This window comes from Marmota flaviventris, chromosome X (assembly GCF_047511675.1).
Source record: "Marmota flaviventris isolate mMarFla1 chromosome X, mMarFla1.hap1, whole genome shotgun sequence".
In the NCBI taxonomy this organism is placed as follows: Eukaryota; Metazoa; Chordata; class Mammalia; order Rodentia; family Sciuridae; genus Marmota; species Marmota flaviventris.
Window position 1 is genome coordinate 103516243 of NC_092518.1, and position 22593 is coordinate 103538835.

The 22593-nt window shown below is 41.9% G+C and overlaps 1 protein-coding gene and 1 non-coding gene across 3 annotated transcripts; both read left to right on the forward strand.

The window, feature by feature from the left end:
* The first annotated feature begins 4326 nt into the window (after window positions 1–4326).
* Atp1b4 (ATPase Na+/K+ transporting family member beta 4) lies at window positions 4327–20127 on the forward strand. Of its 2 annotated transcripts, none has more exons than XM_027933606.2 (8): window positions 4327–4389; window positions 8326–8599; window positions 12215–12343; window positions 12603–12707; window positions 15862–16058; window positions 16830–16886; window positions 19167–19262; window positions 19966–20127. In XM_027933606.2, exons 1-8 carry the CDS (start codon window positions 4327–4329, stop codon window positions 20125–20127), a joined length of 1083 nt encoding a protein of 360 aa, XP_027789407.2. The 2 variants fall into 2 exon arrangements, with proteins under 2 accessions (XP_027789407.2, XP_027789416.2); XM_027933615.2 differs by having other exon boundaries at window positions 8326–8587.
* On the forward strand, window positions 16321–16393 carry Trnai-uau (transfer RNA isoleucine (anticodon UAU)). The gene has a single exon. It is a non-coding gene; the product is annotated as a tRNA-Ile (tRNA).
* Window positions 20128–22593: the final 2466 nt, after the last annotated feature.

Consider the following 22593-nt stretch of genomic DNA (forward strand, 5'->3'; position numbering starts at 1 on the left):
CAGACAGACAAACAGACGGACACACACACACACACACACACACACACACACACACAGAGTATCATCCCAATTTTAGCATATGTGCTATTGAGCCAAGCACATGTACATATAAAGTATCACCCAAGTTTAGCATATGTCTTGATAAAGTAAACAGCATTATATATAGACACAAAAATTTCAAGGCTGGAAGAGTACTAAGAGGTCATCTGGCAAAGCCCTCCATCCTCCTCCTTGTCCCCTGACAGTGGATGCTTAGAGCATCTCTGTACTGCAATACCAAAGTTTGAGCAGCTCCAGTGACAAGCTGATTACTAACTTTCAGAGGCAGCTGGTCTCTCTGGGCAGCCTTTTAAAACAAGGATTTTATTAAATAAAATGAAACCCATCTCTCCTATATGTTTTGGCCTTTGGGGGCTGCTTCCTTCCTTTGGCATCACTCAGAACAAGGAATGTCCTTTTCCAAACAGGCTCAACCTTCTTGTCCTGGAGAAACTAAAACTAGCATCACAGTTCTCAGTCAGGACTTTCTGCTACAATGCTTCTTCCCCCTGACTGTTCCATTTTGATAGTGTTTCTAAGGTTAATTCTCCCAGTTGATACCACCACCACCCCATATTGCACTGCTTTTCTCTGCCTACCAAGCAAGCAAAGGCTTCTGGGTTTCTGGGCCCCTGTCGGTCCACTGCAGTGCCATCATTCTGCTTGCCAAAAGCCACTTAAGGCAGCAGGTAAATAAGCGGTTGGAGGGGTGCATTGGGTTTCTGAGAGGCACCGGTCTAGCTAAGGCAGAAATAGGCTCTAACTTAATAATCTGCTCATCACACACAGTAAGAGACACCCTGACTTATTCAAAGACACTGTGGGTGGTGCAGAGGATGAATAAGCATGATTCACTGCCACTCTGGCACCCGGGGCACGAAGAATAATAAAACCCAAAGAATTGTAGCCCCCTGAGTAGTAAATTAAGAGATCCAGGGCTCAGCTAGACTCTAGACATCAATGTTACCATGGCAATAAAGGGCCCCAGCGTTCAGCAGCTATTACAGAGCAGGCATCTAATAGGCTAGTCTATGTCACAGCCAAAGCCCAAGGGGCTAGCAAAGAAGACCAATTAGCATATCCATTCATTACGGGCCTCTGCACACTTCTTCTCTTAATTCCAATTAGTTGTTTGTTTGAACCAAAGTCTCTTGCCTGCATTATACTCATTAGTGCCTTTTAGCTACTGGAAATAGGCTTGAATTTCCACAAGGACCTCACAATTTCCCAAGTCCTCATTTTTTCCCTAGGGGTCTAAGCTTATACAGTCACAAACCCATGGCCTTCAATCCCTCGAAATGAAAGCATCTCTCACTTTACAACTGTACTCGACAGATGGAAACTGCTCAGGAATGTGATGTGCTAAGGGTTCTTCCTGGAACCTAGTGAAATAGGGATCTGGGGCCATTATCTACGACCATTCAGGTCAAGGAAACCCTCTGGCCTTAGTCAGTGATCCTGCTGGCTATGCCTGCTGGCCACTATTCAGAGGCTAGCTGTTCGGGAGGGGGAGCTTTGGGCACTGGGGACCAAACTGGCATCATCAAAGTCAGGCAGTAACAGTTCCAGCTTGAAGGACTGCCCTGCAAGGGCCAGCCTAAATCCTGCCTATTCCAGGAAGCCTTCCCTGATCTTTGTAATCCCAAGTGAGTTCTTCCTCCTCAATGCACTTTGAAAAGGATACCCTTTGCTGGGCAGCATTTATGGGTAGCCACAGGCCCTAACCTGACCCAGAGCTTCGTTACCCAGTGGCTTCAGAATCCACAGGTCACTAATGCCAGAAGAGACTGGAGTTTTAGAAAACACTCAACAATACCTGGGTAAATCCAATGGCAAACAACTCTGAAGCTCCACTGCACATGCCCAGAGTCTTCCCAAGGATGTAGCCAATCCCTGGGGTAAGGAAAATTCATAACTGCTCTTTGATGATTCTGGGACACACTGCTCCTGTTCACACACACGTTGGTAGAAATAGCCCACAAGAACAGATGCCATGAACTAGCCCATCTCGTGGTAAAGTCAGATTCTCTGAAGGGTATTACCATTTCTTCCTTCCACCGGGAACAGAACTGGAACAGTTCATAAGATTGTTTCTGTTCCCATTTGCCACTCTCACCAACCATATAGTTTTAATGGAGCAGGCAACCAGGACGAAGTGCTTATAAAAGCAGCTAATACTTGTGCCCAAGGAATGGGCATGTACTTTTAGAGGCTTGGATAATTTGTCTTTAAATCTGCTGTCATATTCAAGGCTTCATTTTTCTCCTTCCTCTCTTGCTTTTGTAACCACTGCTCCATTTGCTGCCCCATTGGCCATTTTTGGCTCCATTCCGCTGCACTGCTAAGCATATTGCCTTTTTTCAAAATTGGCAGAAATGGGTTCTCCTTTAACTAGAGCCTTTTGAGCATGAACTCATACAGATTTTTGTTTTTGGCACTCTATGGGATTTGGTTATTTTACCCCACCCAACAGCTGACATTCCAGAAGGCCGTCTGGACTATAGTAGAAATACATTGCAAATATATTAAGTATCTATCAAACCACCAATTGCCCAGAATGCTAGGGAATGAAAGATTCTGGAGAATGGGATATTTTGTTACCTGAAGTCATGTCACTCCAAGTCCCCATTAGTCCCTCTACTCTTGGTTTTTAAAATGTTACTATCATGATCATGCTTTCTTTTCTGCCTTAGTAAGACAAGACCAGTTAACTTGTTCTTTGTTTGATTTTGAGGCTTCCAAGGACCTCAGAATTCTCATATTTGGGGCTGGGGTTGTGGTTCAGCGGTACAGCACTTGCCTAGCATGTGTGAGGCAATGAGTTCGATTCTCAGCACCACATATAAGCAAATAAATAAATAAAGGTCTATCAATAACTAATAAAAATATATTTTAAAAGAATTTTCATATTTGCCATCAGGAATCACAAAAATACTGGAGTAGAAAAGGTGTAAAAGATAGAGCTCATACCATATAGCGCTCATATCCTGTAAAATATATTTTGCTTTTATTAAAATCCAAAGAGAGGAATGAATTTCTCCTTTTGTATGTGGTTTCTTTCTCTTGAAAGAAGAGTTTGAGGAGACTTGGTTAAGGAATAGTCCTGATTACTAATGTTATAGTAAATGGAGCTCTTTTTTTAAAAAAAAATTAACCACAATTGAAGCCATTTTCATCAGAATAGCCTAGACTTAGAGTTATTAAATTTAAGTGATTGTGCTATTTTTCTTGGTTATGAATATGTCCAGAATCTCAGTTTCTGTGACATCCTCAGCCACCTGAGTATAATGGGGGGTGATTTTGAATGAAGGATCACAGACTCCATCCAGGCCTTTTAGCCACCCAGGCTCCAGCAGAATGGACCAAACAGACCAAAAATGCTATACAATGTTCTTGGCTGTTTCTACTAATTTTTCTTTTGTTGGATCCCACCTTGGCTTCAGTAGTTACATATGTCTGGGAAACTGACACTGCAAAGTTCTGGCTTGTTCCCTGCCCTGATGCTAAGGGATAAATATAGATCTCAACCACTACAGAAATTTGGCCAGGATTCCAAGGGGTGTGTGTATGAGGGGCAGTGACTGATGGGGCCACTCCGACATGTGGTCTAGAAAAAGGCTTTTTTATGTCTAAGACCCTCTTTGGGTTAGGAAGAGGTAAAGCAGGAGCCTTGCTTCTAAAAGCAGAAGGCATAATCCACATTTTAGGGAGCTCCTGAATTGACACAAATAAGGAATATTGTAGGTGGTTTAGAGTGTGTATGGGGAGGGGGAGGGAGAGAGCAAAGGGAATCTTTCCTGACACCCTAGATCCTTTTGCATGAGATCAGCCTTATGAAAAAAGCAAGTTATTCTTGGCCATCTCCCCTCACCCCCCAACTCCCACCCAATGCCCCACCCGCTGCACACACTGATAGCCAACTCTCAATTGAGAAGAATATGACTTAAGATTTCCATTGGGCCCATTATATCTCAGGAGCTGGAGAAGAGCAAGGGTGGAAAGACACACAAAGGGGGGGTAAGTTGCTCATCCTCGTGACCCAGAATATCTCCCCCTCCCTGTAATGATGAGCTTGCTTTTCCATAAGGGCTTTCCTTTGATTCGGGGAAGGGGCCAACCAATGAGAGAGGGGCATGTTAGATTATTTTGGGGAAGGGCTCATGCCAGGAGGGTTCACTTTTACCAGGCTCCAAGTGTCCCCAGCAAGCAGCGTCTCCTGTACCAGCAGAAGCTCCAGATCTCTGACCCACTTGCTGCCTCCGCGGCGTCTTTGCCCACAGAACAGCTATGAGAAGGCAACTCCGGTCCAGAAGGGCTCCGGCCTTTCCTTACGGTTATCGCTTCAGACTTGTGAGTCCCAGGGAGCAGAATATTTTGCTGCCACTTTTTAACAGGGTGGGTTGGGGGCTGTATAGGTCTTGGATTAAGGCTGCCTCTCCTTGGAATGTGCAGAAACAGTGAAGTTTAAGGAAAGGCAGGGTTTCTAGAAGGAGCAGTGAGTCTCAGCCCTCCAGGGCACCCTAAATTGCTGAATGGAAGGAGGAAGCCCCTCTTCCTGTAGAACAAAGATAAGGGAAGGGGAAGATGCCAGAGAATAACAGGGCTTTCTAAAGTTTTTTTCTTAGGAGCCTAGATTTTGAACAGACCTTTTGGAGTCTGAGAGTGGAGATTTCATTCTGATAGTGCAAAAAAAAATTTAGCCAAGAGAGCAGAGAAGGAGAAGAGGAAATGAAAGGCACTGCCTACCCAGCTGTCTCAGTCCCTTTGGGTGGTAGCTTCTTAGAACCCAGCTGCTCTTTTTCTAAAGCAGAGATTCCAAACTATAACTAAAATCATAGAATCCTTGATAGGAGCTGAGAGGAATCCTAGATACCATTTCTCCAGAACACCATCATTATGTAAAGGAGGCTGCTGGGGCTCAGCATGGCAGAGTGACTGGCAAGTTAGTGGAGGAACCAAAGTGAGAATGAGTGTCTTTATTTCTAACCTCATACTCTTTCCACTCCCTAGCCCCTGATCCACCACTACCCATTTACCACCTTGTCTGCCACTGCACCCTGCTTCACACACACACACACACACACACACACACACACACACACACCTTTGGTTTCACCATTTATCTCCAGGGTGCATTATTTTATCCAAAAGTTTCTTTGCATTTACTTTGGTCTAAATCATTAATTTACGCCCCATTTGGCGGGGGGGGGGGGTGGTATTGTTAAGTCTTCTTCAGAGACGATTATGATCTGAGCTGCAGGAGGAAACAAAACATAATCCATCTTTATTTGGATATGACCATTTATATAACAAGGGAATTAAGTGAAGACTGTCAATAGCCAGAAGAAGACATGACTTCTTCTAACCCCACATCAACTACTGAGGGTCCCCATTTGCTTTCTAACCACAATTTATAGAATCTTTCTTTTGATATCCCCAAAGTCCCTTCCAGCTCTCAGAGCAGTCATGGTCTATAGGACATATCTAACCATTCTTTATTTGGCTTCTTTTTTTATGTAATGCTGCTAAAGTTGTGGATAATTTCAATTACTTGGGTTTTAAGTACATCAGAGGATCTTACTCTTTATAACACTTGATCAGATTTAAAAATTATTTGATGTAATTGTATACTTAATTTCTCTTTTTAAATTAATGAACCACTCAAGTGTTTACAGGGTGTTACTCAATGCAGGGCACAAATTTATCCTTTGGGTCATATCCTTGGTCATGTTTATATATTTGTTTATATGTTCATATATTTAGATTGCTCAAAATGGAGCCACCCCCTGTCCTTCAGACTTCCCTTTTAGGGAAACATGATGGCTTCAGCACACACCCACTACCAAACCCCAGCACACTCACATACTCTATCACATGGGGATAGCGCCACTTTAGGAAACTGAAAAAAAAAACAAAAAAACAGAACGTTGTGGGTAAACATTCTCATAACCAAATAATTCTTTACCAAATTTTGTTAAATAGTTGCATGAAAGTACATTTTTACACAGGATTTAATTAATGACGAACTTTTGGGGAAGGCTCCTCTTATACAATGTGTACAATATCAAAAAGATATTTGAGGTTCCTAAAGTAAGGCTCAGGTGGTATAAGATCTGTGGTGTAAGCTCTGAGAAGATTAATTCTTCCCAGGAGGGTAAGACTTTAATGACAAGCCATTTTAATAGGATTATCATGAGAGCTCATACCTACAAATAAGATCAGGTTGAGGCTATGGCCAGCTGTCTCCTCTATAGACTAGAGGTGGAAGGCAGATGTAAGCAACAAGAAAAACAGGTTGTTCTGAAAATATAAAGGGAATATAAATTCATCCATGATGAAACATTACATTTCAAATTCTCAAAGATTCTCAGGTGTAGTAAACTCTCTAGGGGCTATGATGACTACCCATTCTAGTGCACATGAGTGCTGAGGTTAAGGTGACAAGCTTTGTGAGCGTATTTCCCCAGAGTCCTACATCAGGACTCTTAAGTCAGGCAGGTATCATTGATATTTAATCAATACTCACTGGGTACATAGCTGTGGGCTTCACACTGTGAATGGACAGCAAGAAGTTAGAAAATATAAACCCTCCCCCTAGCTGCTCAAAATGTAGTTCGTGAGGTCAAATGTGTAATAGGTTCACATACAAGTGAAAGAGATTTAAGACCATTTATTAATCCATTCAACATTGAGTGACAGATGAAGTTTATTTTCCTAAGCCTTATACTGTGAATTCATATTACAATCAGAAATCCTTGGTCATAAGTGCCTACAATCTCTTGGGAACACAGAACCCAGGACATTATCATTCTTCATAAATCTGCTAAGCAACCTCTAGGCACTTATGCTTAATGTGATGGAAAAGAAACATCATTGTCCAGAGTATTGAGACACAGGTTCTGAGACTGTCTACTCTGTTATGAATTTGCGGAATGGCAGATCCTGTCCCCTTTCTTGGCCTCAAATGGACAAGCAAATCTTGGATGTCCCTGTCAGTTTTGATATGCTGTATGATATAGAGCTATACATTTGAACAAATTACAGAGCAATTCAAGAGTGCTTATAATCAAGAGCTAGATAGTGCTGGGCAGACTGAATGGTGAGAGTAGAGCCTTGTCATTCTTTATCACTTATGCTGATTTTGAATGATCCAATTTGCTGAACTCCCTCACCAAAGGCAGCATTTTTAGCTGAGTGCCCTCTAAGTGGCCTTTGAGGAATCAGGCAGGGAGGGGGCAGCAAGGAGCCCCTGGCCTCTAGCATTTGACATATCCAACCCCAACAGGTGCACAGTCCCTGCCAGTCTTCAGACTTGGACAGCAGAGAGAAAGGGAGGGTGGCCTCATTTTCTGCTGCTGCAGTGAGCCTTGGCAAACTCCCAAAGAGCAAAGATACAAGCTTCCAGCCTGTGGCTGGAAGGCATTTGAAACACCACTTGGTGAAGTCTGGTTTTTTCTTTTTCCTTTCTTTGTATTTTTTAAAGTTTCTTAGAACCACTTAGAGAAGATTACAATTTCATATCTTAATTAATGGCTGCAATCAGTCAATCAACAAATAGATATTGAGCATTTCCTATGTGCCCAGCTTTTTGCCTAGGTTATGGGGTAGGGGTAGAACTGGGAAAGTTATCTGTTGGGGCCCTAGCTCTCAGGTTGTTTGTCTGTCTAGCTTAAGGCAGGAAGGGGTTCCAGCTAGAGCAGTAGTTAGAGAAGTAGCAAATAAATCCCCATCTCTTGTTTCTGTTGGGAAGGCAGTCCAAGGTTTGAGGAGGGGTATAGCAGTTGGCTTCTTCTCTTGATGCCTGTCCCAGGGTATTTTTAGGAACAACTTGGGATGGTGAGGTTGAGCAGCTGAAAGTGTACAGGGTGTTAGGACAAAGCAGGCAAGTACTGAGAATTTGCCATCATAGACATAAATGTCTAAGACTACTCCATTCTCCACTGTGAACTCAACTCTTCCCTGACAGGTCAAAGTTAAGCGGAAGGCCAAGGCCCCGAGACAAAGTATTGACAAGAGATGTCCTAGGGGAAGAACCAAAATGCCTAAAGCTGAGAATAAAACTTATACCTCTATGGAAAGAATACTTACTCAATATGGGTCATAGAAAGGATATTTCCTCCAAAAGAACAGAAAGAAAATCTACCTCTTGTAACAATGGATGTTTTGGGGGAAGTGGAAATTTGAAGTGTTTTCAAATATTGAGTTGTTCCCACTTATTTTTGGCTGATGGGATGTGCCATTGGAAATTTTGTTCAAAAAGGAGATTTTGTTTTGTCTCTGTTCCAGGATGATCAGGATGAAGTGAATCAGAACTACTTAGCAGATGAAGAAGAAGAAGCAGAAGAAGAGGCTCGGGTGATGATGGTGCCTGATTTGGAGGAGGAGGAAGAAGAGGAAGAGAAAGAGGAGGAGGAGGAGGAGGAGGAGGAGGAAAAGGAGGAGGAAGAGGGTCAGGGTCAGCCAACAGGCAATGCCTGGTGGCGGAAATTGCAGATCATGAATGAATACCTGTGGGACCCGGAGAGAAGGATGTCTCTGGCCCGAACAGGTCAGAGTTGGAGTAAGTCCCATTTGTCCCAATGCCCCAGTCTGGTGTCCTTCGCTTTTGGTGTGGTGTCCAGGACTTCTTTACCATACACTGGATGGACTTGTTTGCAAAGTTTTCTTAACATTTCACATAAAAGCACGATACCTAAGGAAATGTCTGGACTGTGGACAGATCCAGCAAAACAAATTCCAAATAGATGAACAAACTTGATTGTGTAACTGAAATCCACTGGGCTTAATATGCAATGCAAAGAGACAGTGAAAATGAGTTGAAAAAGCATAGGGTTTTTAAAAAGTCCCAGCCCTGTCATTTTCTATCCATGTGACATTGGGCTCATCATTTACCTTCTCTTAGCCTCAGTCTCCCCACCTGCCAAATGAAGCAAACAATCCCTGCCTTGTCTTTCTCACAGGATCAGCATGTTACTCCAATAAGATGTTAAAATTGTAAAGTTGAAAGTACTATGCAGAAGACCTATTTCTAGGATATGACCCAAGTCTCTGTTAACGTGATCAAGGGTTTATTTATTTATTGGTACTGGGGATTGAACTCAGGGGCACTTAACCACTGAGCCACATCCCCAGCCCTTTTTTATATTTTATTTTGAGACAGAGTCTTGCTGAGTGGCTTAGCACCTCGCTAAGTTGCTGAAGCTGGCTTTGAACTTTCGATCCTCCTGCCTCAGCCTCCAAAGCCTCTGGGATTACAGGCATGTGCCACTACGCCCAGCCTGATCAAAGGTTTATAAAGCCTTATCACTTCACCTCGTAATGTCAGAAAAGAAGAACTAAGATGCCTGTCCCTGGCCTCAGCTTGGGAGTGCTTTATTCTCCCATGGTAGACACAGGGGAATTAGATTGAACGGAATCATTACCAAAGATTAGGGCTGAGCTTCCATGCTGTTTGCTCAACAGCAGGATCTTGTTCCTTAGCTTTTCTTTTTTGTCACATGATCCCACTATTTTTACTTCACAACCTCCCCAGCACTGCTTCATCGGGTCCTACTCACTTAAACTATTATTGCTGGACCTTCTTCTCAGGAGATTTTTGCCTGTAGTAAAATTCACACTTGCTACACTCTACACAACCCAGAAGCAGAGAAGTTGCTGGTTTAGAACTCAGTTAATCCACAAGAGAAAAAAAATAGAGGACGCCATGAATGAAGTAAGAGTCCTCTTATTATGCCAAGGGTCTACCTTGCTGAGGTTGGTGGCCATGCCTTCCAAAGGCCCCTGTGACTGAGAATTCTCTCTTTTGTATTTAATGTGGCTAATTCAGCGTAGTGAGGGTAAAACAGCCAGCCCTGCTTCCTGGAATTAGGAATAGCAGGTGTGGGGCTCTGAACAACACCCAGCTCCCGTCACCCCTCCTCAGTTCCCAGCTCCACCCCTGCCCATCCCTCGAACTCTCAACTGGAACAAATGTACCATTATACAGACATTCCAACATTCTGGAAGCTGCAGACAAATGCTGGACACTCACTGGGGCTGCAAAGGGGCACAGCTGTTTCTCTTATGCCTAAAGACGACTGGAAAACAGGCTGTGTGAAATGCAAGTGTGATTCTGGGAGGAGGAACCATGCTTTAACCCCTAAACAGCCAGCTGCTGGAACTTCACCAGATGAGTTGATCTAAATTGTTCCTGTGGAAGATAACCCAAGACAATAAGTGGGGATGAGGGAGGAAGTTTCAAGTACCTGGAGAAGATAAGTCAGTAGAGACACTGCACAGTAGGCCCTAGCCAGACCCCAGGGTAGCAGGTCTAAGGGGAGCCCAGCAAATCCAGCTTCTTCTGTTAAGCTACTCGTAGGCAAAGGCAAACGGTAATATTAACGCTTAGACTATAAAGCACATGCCTCGCTGCCCTCTTTCCTGAGAGCTGGATGTCCACTTGAGCATTTACTAACCCTGTTCCAGCCTGGACATCAGCATGTTTAACATATTCACCCAGCCTATTAATATACTCTGGGTTTTTCCTTTGATAGCTGGGCAACCTGTATTATTAGGACCTATATGTTATTTATTGGATTCTGACAAGAATCATATGAGGTAGTAATATTATTATCCCCATTTTACAGATGCAGAAACTGAGGCTTAGAGAGGGTAAGTAACGTATCTAAAGTCATATAGTAACCAAGTGGCAGTGCTGGGATTCAAACACCAGAATTCATTCTCTTGCCAGAATATCATACTATTTTCATGAATTGCAACAATGAACAAGTCCCTGAAGGGGACTCAGGACCAGATGGGCTCTTCTGAGATGGCTCCTGCTGTTGATTCATTCCCAAAATGGGGATGGGGGTGGAGGAATGGAAGAGGAAGCACAGGGTACATCCCATTAGGGTAGCCTGTGGGCAACAGCCAAGTATCACAGGCACACTGGCACTGTTGTTTCTTCTCCAGGGACTCCAACTGAATCAATGTGCTCATGTTCCAGTTCTGCTTTAGTTCATTTTATAAAACATAAAGGGTCATTTCCATTTCTAGTTTGATTACTCAGGGTTCTTCTCCCCACCCCACCCCTCTTTCTTTCTTTCGCAGTTAATTTTATTTAGCTTAGGGTTCCATCTAAAACTTAACATTTGAATTCAGTTTGGAGTATAGCAAAGTTATGTGGTTTGTTCTAGTTTATGGTTCATGATTCAGTTGGGCCTATCATAATGATGACTGCCATTTATAGAACACTTAGTATCTGTCAGGCTCTGTACTATACTGTTTATATGCATTATTTAATGCTAAGAACTAAGTGCTATTATTATCCTTATTTTCCAGATAAGGAAATTGAGGCCCAGAGAAGTGAGAACAGCACATCCAAGAGTACAGAGCTGGAAAGTGATATAGTCAGGTTAGGATGTAAGAAAGGCTGAATTTCAGATATTGTTAGGGATATAGATAAGGAGATAAAGTAGGTGCTAATCTTATCCTCATTTTACCTGCGGAGAACAATGGGTACAGAGAGGTTCTATAATTTGCCCAAGCTCACAGACAGCAAGTGTCAGTGATTAAATACTGTTTCCTCCTCCTCCATTCCCCACCCTATGTTAGTTTTTTTTTTAATTTTGAAAAGCAAAGCCACTTAAACTTTGCTAAAGATGAATAAGATTTGAAATAATTAGTATAAAACCTCACTTTGCCTTGATTAGAGGCAAGTCCAATGGAAATTAATCAAAAGTTTGAAATGCTGTGAAAGGAAATGCTGTTTTCATCACTTGCAAATACATATAATCACTGGAACCAAGCTGCTAGGACACTTCAGGGCATCTGCTTTAATGAATAGTGAAGAATGATTTGTACTTAGGACATCAGCTATTGCCCAGAGGACTCTCAAGCAATTTGCCCTCTGCAGTACTTTAAACTCCACTCCCTGTAATCTTGTTTATGGTCATCATGTGCCCAGCAAGCCCTTCCATCTGGAGACACTATGAAGGTAAACTGCAGTCAGACTCCTGGCAAAATCCTCACTAGTTCCAGATTGGTAAAATCTGAATAAGCAAGGACATACAGAATCTGGGGAATTAAAAAAAAAAAGCCATCTCATGTTTGGGTTGGTTCTGGATCATGAGTTCAAAGTGGGGAGGCAAGGCTTGTTGGTGAGCACTGACCACTGTCATTTTTAATTGCTCTGCAGGCCTGGTTTTAGTCATTTACTTCGTCTTCTATGCCTCCCTGGCTGCTGTGATCACCCTCTGCATGTATACACTATTTTTGACCATCACTCCTTACATGCCAACCTTCACTGAGCGGATGAAGCCTCCTGGTGAGTGTGCCCAAATGCCCTGTTGTCAGGACTCGCTGGACAGAAATCCGCTTGCACAGCATGTTCAGCCTCAATTAACTTTGGTTCTTCCCGGTAATGACTTAGAGATTCAATTATTAAGAGTAAAAGTAAAATGGTACTTGGCAAATTATGGTCCTTTTCATTTTGATTGCCTGGGGGGAAATGGTTTCATGGGAATCAATACAAAAAAATTATCCAAGAATGGGTTAATATATCCAAGACCTGTTTTCATTGCCAGGAGTTATGATCAGACCCTTCGCCCATAGCCTTAACTTCAACTTCAATGTTTCTGAACCTGACACTTGGCAGCATTATGTGATTAGCCTAAATGGCTTTCTTCAGGGTAAGTAAACTCCTCTGAATAACAGAAAACTCTCTTGAAAGATGATGAGTGGGAATTCATAATTCGAAATTCACCTAACCCAGAAATTCCAGGCTTACTAACCAACCCCAGTCTATCATGGTCTTTCCTTACTTTACATTCCCCCTCAGCACCCTTCATACTATTGAAACTGCTCTAGTGTATGATATATGTTGCCTTGAGGGCACACAGGTCAACTCCGCAGCTAGACAATAAGCTCTTTGAGGCAGAAAATATGCTTTATGTTCATGAACACTACACAGAACCTAGTTAAGTCCTAAGCATATCCAGGTGGTTAGTAGTGATCACTTATAAAAGGTGACTCAGAGTTGGGCATGGTGGCACATGCCTGTAATCCCAGCAACTCATGAGGCTGAGGCGGGATGACCACAAGTTTGAGGTCAGCCTCAGCAATTTAGTGAGACCCTGTCTCAAAAAAAAAAAAAAAAATTTAAAATGACTGGGGTGTAGCTCAGTGGTACAGTGCTTGCCTAGCATGTGTGAGGCCCTGGGTTTCGTCCCAAGCACTGAAAAAAAAAAAAATCTGGAGGGAGATAGTGAGGAGTAAAGGAAAATGTTCTTTAGAGCTGGAGAATTCCTGCCTCCTATGCTTTCTAATGGTAAGAGAATTCGTTTATTGGAGATGGGCTGTCTAGAAGGGAGAAAACAAGTGTCTTTAGCAGCATTCCAAAAAGGAGTCAGAGGAATAATCTCTGGGTGGCATCACTCCAGTATTTTGATCTCAAATATTTGAAGATGCCTATCTCTATGTTATCAGACATAATTTCAGGGACAAAATAATGGCTTTGTGGGAGTCCCAACACATGGTAAAAGTTGAGGTTGTAGCAGCTTGGTTAAAGTTAAATCCAGAGAACCCAGGTTCTGTATTTACCCAACTGTCCGAGGAGCCCAGTGGAGTTTGTGTTGCTGCACCCAATCTTCATAGAAAAAAAGTGCGTCAAACTGGTTTGGTTGATCTGGTCTGGCTAAAGTGGGGGGTGAGGGTGCCTAGAAGAATGTACACTGAATTAGGAGGATAACAATTTTATGTACCATGAAGTGTTATTTGAAATAAATGAATTTTGTCATTCAACTTTAACCCTGCATAATAGAGTCCATTGTCCTTGTTTTACAAATGAGTGCATTGAGACTCAGAAAGGGGAAGTAACTCGATCAAAATCTCCTAGAAGTAGAGCCAGTGATTGAACCAACATGTTTTGATGCCCTTGCTACTCAAAAGGGTTTTCCAGGGATCTGAAGCATGGGCATTGCTTAGGATTCTTAGAAAGGCCTGGTCCCACCACAGAGTTACTGAATCAGAATCTGCATTTTAACAGAATCTGCAGGTGATCTGTATGTTTTTCACAACTCTATGCTGTTACCATCTGACCAGGAGTTGGAAACTTACCTTTGTAGCAATAATGCTCAGGTGTTATTTTGGGTAAAACTGAGCTTCAGGTTCTTTACCTATAGAATGAAGGGGGCTGGGTTCTCTCTGAGTCCATATAGTTCCATTCTTAGCCACAAAAATGTTTTAGGCATCATAGCTAGCACAATATCTTCTTTTCTTTCAAAATGCTTGTGATTGCAAATATGTATATGTATTGCAAATATGTATATCGCCAGAATCTCTGCTGAGGAAACCCATTTACTAGCTGACGAGAAGCTAGTAAATGGAAAAATACCAATTGTGACCTGATGATGGAGGCAGGGAATGTTAGGATAAGTATTGGGGGTTTTGTTCCTAAGAGTAGATAATATGTCCTGCTAAAAAGGAACACATCTCTGAAATAGACATCCCAGAGTATCAGTTTCATTCTCATGAGGACTGGGATTTTGCAATAAGGGTCATGCCCATGTCACATTATTTTTAATGGAACTACCTCAAGAGAAACAATGAGCACATGATTGCAGTTTCTATTTAGAAAGTTATTATTTGAGCATAGCTCCTGTTCCTAAAAAAAGAGAGAGAGAGAAAAACAAAGACTTGAATTTAATGTAGCATTGTCAGAGAAAAATAAAGGCATAGCCATAATTGGAATAGATTTAAAATTCCCAGTTGTCTCTCAGTAATATCAAACCCAAGTCACAACCTGTCTAGATATGGATCCAGCATTTCATTTTGAGTTTTGCCTCTGGTGGCTCATAACTGCACAATCTCCTTTGAAAAACTGTGCTACTTTGAACATGAATACATGGGGGCTACATCTAACAGGATTAACTGGGTTCCATCAGTTAGAACCAAATTGGAAATAATGCAGTGATTTGCAAAGCCTATTTTCCTAGTATCTGGTAGTTGAAAGAGTGAACACATAGCTCTCTTCCCTTATGTGTATTTCTTGGACACCTATTACATTCCATCCAATGCAAAGGGACACTAAACTAGGTGTCTCGGGTCTCAGGAGACAAGATCTCACCCCTTCACCTTCTCAGTGGAGACCCTATGGTTGTCACTGGTTTCTGTCTTCAACCTAAGCTCTTATTTTGCAGTGCTACCTTCCCACTGTTAAAAAAGAGAAGCTGATTTATTTTCTTCTCCTCCTTCTCCTCCTCCTTCTCTTCCTCTTCTTTCATGTTCCTTCTGTTCCACAACACATAATTCTCACTCTCTTATATCAGGTACCTCTCATTGACCTCGAAAGGAGACATTTCCTAAGCTGAACTTAAGGAAATTTAACCTAGGAACTTAGCCTCCTTGTATGTGCCATGCCTTTTCACAACTCAGTCCGTCTTCCAAAATCTACCAACTATATACCCATTCTTCTCCCAGAAGTAGAGAAGCTACCCCTTCAAGTTTACAATATATGGAAAGAAATAGAGAAAAGTTATCATGTGGCCAACATGCGACCCTGAGATAGATATCCAGAAATTCTGAGCAAATGAGAAACAAAGGGAGCAGGAATCAAGTGGGCTGAAGTGACCAGCCAGGAAGCCACACACCCCACCCGCCCAGGGATATTGCTGATGAAGACCTTTGGGCAGCTCATGGCAGGTCAGAAGAATTACAGTAGACTTGGGTTTTCACAGGGGGATAAGCAAGGTAGAGAAAATAAATTAGGGAGAGAGGACTAAAAGCATGGCCTTTCCTTGTAGCACTTGTCTTAACGCGACCCTTTGCCACCCACATGTGCTTTAGGTTATAATGACAGTCTTCAAGAGGAAATGAATGTAGATTGTCCTCCAGGGCAGTACTTCATTCAAGATGGCGATGAGGATGAGGACAAGAAGGCCTGCCAATTTAAGCGCTCCTTCCTAAAGAACTGCTCTGGTCTGGAGGACCCTACTTTTGGATATTCTACTGGACAGCCTTGCATCCTCCTAAAGATGAACCGGGTATATTAACCCCTCATATCTCATGTTGATAAGTGAATGAGCTGTGTAGAAGGGCTCTGAACACTATTTGTTTTGGGCTCTGGTCTTTACTTAAGCACTGCAAGTCTGGCCATTCTTATCAACAGCATCAGAAATGCAACCAAACAGTCGAAGCTATCAGTTCCTTTCTCTCCCTGAACAGTTCCTGTTGCCACATCTCAAACCCACCTCTAAACCTGCCCCATTGATGGCGTCTGTCAAGAATAGAGTCCTTTGGGGGGCTGGGGTTGTAGCTCAGTTGGTAGAGTGCTTGCCTTATATGCACAAGGCCCTGGGTTCAATCCCCAGCACCACCAAAAAAACAAAATTAAAAAAGAATAGAGTCCTGAGATGTTTGGAACAGAGGATTGAAATGGGGGTGAGGCAGGGATGGTTCTTGTATCATTGAAAAAAATGCATTTTCCCGTTCTCTTGTCATACCCTAGATGTGGCAGAACCTTACCCAGCACACTCCTTTTGGAACCAGAAAGTTCTTTACGTCTTTATGGTTATCTGCAATTTTCCCTCAGGCACAAATACAACATGGAATCAGCTGGGCTGATCCACTCTGAAGATGTTTAGCCTTTTCCACTATTCATGACATATCTGAAGGGGCAAAGTAGATGTAGTTTATGCCAGAGGAAAGATGACTCAATGGGAGTTTAGAAAAGCCTCATTTTTTACTGTTAAATCTGTTTTTTAAAAACTACTATTTTCTGTTGTTGTTTGTTTTTGTTTGTTTGATTTTGCTAGATTGTAGGCTTTCGTCCTGAGCTTGGAGATCCTGTGAAAGTTTCCTGCAAGGTTCAGGTAAAGTGTCCTTTTGAGTAAGCATTGTTAGCACATCTATTTCATCCAAAAAAGTAGTTGAGCCCTTCCATGCACTTACACAGGGATAGTGCATGTTAGGGAAAGTGTTCATATTTTTCATAACTATACCTTTCTTAGTGCCTTCAGGTCTTCCTTTTTCTGGAAAGCATTCAAAGCATGTGTGTGCAGTGCATATGTGTGTGTAAGAGAGAGTCGGTGTGTCATGATTTATACCTGTGAAAGCCAAAGACTGAACCTCAGCTAGGTTCCACAGCAGGGAACAATAATGTGCCAAGTCATTAATTGGAATTCTGTTTACACTTTTGCTTTTAGCTCTAATTACTTGTTTCTTTGAACTAAACAAACAGCTTTCATTAGAGTCATTAGTCCCTGATTTTAAAACTGAATTTCACATTTTGCAGCAATGACCAGTGGCACTGGGTGTTGCAATAATAAATGACTACAAGGGAAGTATAAACAGAACTTCATTAATATGCTAATTAACTGGACCATTAACTCCTATCTCATCTGCACCAATTAGCTCCTTTGTAAGAAAAAGCCCTAGATCTTGGATTTGCTTCTTAAACTGGCAGTAGCTCCCTCCTGTAAAGTGACATCAACTGCTCTCCCAGCCTTGGATAGTTGTCTTGCAAATGTGAGTGGCCAGGTAATCCCATTCTCAGTACTAGAAGTAAAACTCAAAACTCCACTCTTCATGGTGGCAGGTGAGAAAACAGCAAAAGACAGTATTTATCCAGCCAGTATCCCACATTTGGCAAGCATGTATTGATTGCCAAATGCGGTATTTCACTGGGTGTTGGGTACTGAAATCCAGACAATGAAGTATCACAGGTACAATGAAAAGTACAGTGGGGACGTATAAGAGAGGAAGGTCAGTTCCAGGTGGGAGGTGGTATTGCTGAAGATGAGCTTCGAAAGGTCAGGCAGTATTTGCCTGGTGAACAAAGTAGGAAGGACATTCATTCTGTTCAAATGTATGCACTTGCGTGTAAATAGTTACACATGTGAGGTGTTACTACCAACTAGTGGAATTGATTCCACAGGCCATTCATGAAAAATAAATTTTACTGCTTTTAGAAGAATTTATAAGTAAATCATAAAGACCAATGCAGACTTAAATTAGCATTCTTTTTTTCTGTGCTGAAGATGGAGCCCAGGGCCTTGAGCACACTAAGCAAGTGCTTTCCACTGAGATAAACTCCAGCCCTTAAACCAGCTTATTAATTGAACCAAATTCCCAAATGGAAGTTGTTCATTTGTTTTTAGCTTACATCAAACCTTGCTAAGAACTATATTTTTTAAAAAAGAAATATTAAGAGTCTCTATACATTCTATAACAATCAATACTGGTCAAACCCACATCCACTTGTGGAAATCGAGCAGGATGAAGTAATGACTAGAATAAATTATGAAGACCTCAGTTTATACCAAGGATAATTATAGTATGCTGGAAGAAGTAATCACATGACCCTAGTGAGTAATTCACTAGTAGTGATGCGCTATTTGTTCATATTATCCCCCAGACCTCTGCTATTTAGGGTAAGCCTAATGTATAGGCAGATGGGCAGCCACCTACCTGACATGTTATGATAAGAGTAGCCCTGTTTAATTATTTCCATTACCTACTTCTCTCTCACTTCCATCCTCCTGATTCTACCTCCTGTAATTAAGCACTACAGAGAATGTGATCAGAGACATAAGGTTAGATAAGCCAAATGAAGGCTGTGTGCCTATGCATTGGGTTGCTGTGTTCTCTGATCTGACTCCAAGAACCAAGAATCATAGAACCAAGCTTGCAATGTACAAGTTGTGGAGTAAGATTTAATAAATGTGTTCCAATTTATAACTTCCTCAGCTCCAAAGTCAAGACTGGTTGCCAAGCCCAGTGTGACTCTTTAGAGAAGGGATAGAGTGGTAGACTTTCTTTCCAGAGCAGCATCAGGTACTGAGAGCCTTTGAAGCTTTTTTGTCTGAGTCCTCTAAAAGCCAGAACAGAGCCACATGGAGTGCCTTCAGCCTCCTCATCCCAGGCCTTCTGTTCAATATTCTTTGAACTTGAAAAGCCAAGGGAAGCCATTCTCTGGAAATGGTCCTCTGTGGATAGGTCAGGAGAGACCTCTGCCCCATTCTTTTGCAATCTTTCTGGGACACTTGATTATGGGTCACACAGTAATTTCACCTGGGACATAAATCCCTTTAGCCCAGACTCCAACCCACTTTATAATCTAGCATCCCATGTATACCTGCTTTTGCTTACAGAGAGGTGATGAAAATGACATCAGATCCATCAATTACTACCCAGAGTCGGCTTCTTTTGACCTTCGCTACTACCCTTACTACGGCAAACTGACTCACGTAAGTAAGCTGTATCCCTTTCCTTCTTTGCGGTCAAAAAGGGCTCAGATACAAAGGAAGAGCTGTCTGGGATTTATTAGAATTAGGGAGCAACAGGTAGTAACAGACTGGTGAATAGCTGAGGTCCATAACCAGGAACTCCCTCTACAAGTTCATATCACAAATATATGACATTCCATATCTGAAAAAAAAAAAACATATATTGTGTAGTGTAACCACTTCAGATTTCAGATGGGAAAATTGGGGTTCAGAGAGAAGAAGTGACTTGCCTAAGGTTACACAGCTAATTAGTGACAGAGCCAGGAGCAGACAAATTAAGACACCATTGTGCTTAATCATGCCCAAATAACCACACTTCTTTGTTTCTCCCATTTGAAGCCTTGGGGCAGAGATGGCTTCATCTCCAGCACAGGGACTTGATAGATATTAGTTATGGTCTGATTCATGGTCTGATACCCAGAAAATCAAATCATTCGAGTCAAGAATTGGTTTTCCCCAGAGGACAATCAGACACCTGACAGTGACTTATGAGAGAAATGTGTAATTTCCCCACACTTTCCTAAGGCAGGGAAAGCATGTCAGTTGTAGCCATTTGTGACTTGGCATCATGAGATTTACTCAGTACCCATCCTGTACTGAATATCTGATCATTCCCCTTCTACTAACTCCCCCCACTTAAAATTAATTGTTCTTTCCCTTACAGGTTAACTACACCTCCCCACTGGTAGCAATGCACTTTACAGACGTGGTGAAGAACCAAGAGGTGCCTGTACAGTGCCAACTGAAGGGCAAAGGCATCATAAATGATGTCATCAATGATCGCTTTGTGGGTAGGGTAATCTTTACCTTGAACATAGAAACCTAAGAACTCCAGGGGGGCCACTCCCACCAGTTCTATTCCTGTTTTATTTCATGCTATTCCTGGTAGCACCTGAATTCTTATTCTTCAGTTAGGACACAGCCAGATGGATGCCTAAGATAGCAGGTCATCTTTCCTTGCCTTTGATATATGTATGAAGTGATATTGTGGGAGCTGTTTGATTTTTTAAAGGTAGTCTCTCCCGATGACAAATAGAGCATATTAATTTGCTTTCCCTCCACCTAATACAAAACTCATTCTTGCTGTTAGAAACCTCACTGTAGTGTAAACATAGTATCTGATAAATTCCTAGTAGCCATGTTCAGGAGAATGTCTACAATGCTTAAAAATTCATCATGTTTCCCAAAATTCATTTGGTTTTAAAGGTGAGATTCCACCCCCACCAGGCTGATAATCTAATTCCCTCTCTTTTTTATATGCCTGGCAAAGTTTTACCTTGGGAATCACCACTTAGACCAACCCAGATTACACCTAGGGCCACTATATCTATAGAACTCTGTATCCAGGGGTGCTTGAGAAACTGACTCTCACAGGCAACTAAATACTGATTCAAAACTAGGTTATCTTCAACTGGGATAGAAAGCAGTAATAACTGGATATTGTTCTGGGATTGAGAAGACCTTTTGTGGGACTTTTTTTTTTTTTTTGGGAGGTGGGACCCACTGCAATTGGGGAGAACACTTAGCATATGGATGCAATTGGTGGTTGATTCCATGCTCTATGGTATAATTGTCCAAAGGCATACATTCCTGAAAATATGTTTGGCTGAGCTCCAGGCAGAGGAGAAAACATGGAATATCTCCATCAACTAATTCTTCTTGGGCTATTTACTTGACAGTAGTAAGATATTCTTTGAGACCACCAAGGATGGGTTTGTTGATTCCCAACTACAGCCCTGGAATTGAAATCAGCTCTGGGAATTGACATACATGGCAAGACAGAAAGATCCTGTCAGGCCACCCTGAAGCCAAGGCTCATTAGCCAGTTTTAGGTTTACTTTTAAAATGACATGAGGCAGATGTTCATCCATGTTGTGGATGAGCCAATTCCCTTGTCTTATCTTTGGCCATGTAACCATTCCATTGCTGCTTAACACCTCCACCAGGGGGAGAGCTGGGACAAAGAGAGAAGGCAGGGGAAAATATCATTAGTGTCTCAGGGTCCAAAGCAAGCTTAAATGCCACTTAGAAGCATCCAGCATGTGAATCTCCTCTACAATGTTTACTTTCTCCCAAAACAGGGAACTGGCAGTCTGGTAGTGAAGACAAGCAAGTAGAAAATGAATTATGAGACAGTGTAACAAGAGTTATAAAATGAGTATGTGGAAATGTTATGGGGAACATGAGGAAAAAGAACTATCTCCAGGTGAGAAGTAGAAGGAAGTTTCACATGCAAAGCCACAATGGTGAAAAGACCATCTCATGTTTTTTTGTCACTGTAAATTGGACTATAAAGAGATCAGAAGGAAATGGCAGGGAGTGACAGGAGATTGAGCTAGAGAGGTGTTCAGAGACTTTGAATATTATTCAGTAGGTGTAAAATAGTCTTTAAAGCATTTTTATCAGGAAAGCTCCATGATCACATTTGCAATTTAGGAAGAGCACTTGGGTAATCACAACATGAAGGGTAGATTGGAGCAGGACCCATTCAGGGAATGGGGAGAAGGAACAAAAAATGACCCCAAGTTTCTGAGCTTGGCTAAAACCAGTGAGACGGTGATGTCGTTGATCAAGACTGGGTATAAGAGAGAAGCAGGTTTAGAGAGGAAGTTGTTGAGATCAGTTTTGGACATTTTAGGTTTATGGTTTCTCTTGGTCAGACATTGATGTGGAGATACAAACACATGTAAAGTTGGAGAGAAGGAAAGCTGAGAACAAAAACAACATTTGGCTAAGTGAACTCACTTAAGAAATCCTAAGCTATTTAATCTTGGGAATTTGAGCCAGTTATGTAAACATACTACACCAATTTCATCCCTAACATAGTGATTTCTCTTGGCTTTGTGGCAGAAAGGACTGCTATTGCTCTTCAGAATCTCCTTCCCAGACACTTTCCAAGTTTTATTAACAGAGTAGAGGAGGACTGACCGCTATTAACAAGTGATAGAAGACATACACAACAACAGATATATGGAGGAAAAAAAAAACCCAAAACCAGGAAACTATCTCCTCTCAAACCATTTCTATAACAAATTCAATGTTCAAAGTTTACCTTTAAAAATAAGAATAAAAGGTAAAACACAACAACTTAACACCATTTAAAAAGTATCTCAATGGAACTCAAGATTCAGTAATAAAAGAAAATAGAACATTAAATCTGGAAAGAATATTAGAGAGCATTTAGAGTGAACAACTTGCATTGCATCTGACTCCAGGTCCAATGCTCTTTCTACTCTGAGCTGCTGCTTACCAGGAAGTACCATCTTTTTTAAAAATCAATGAATGATATCCT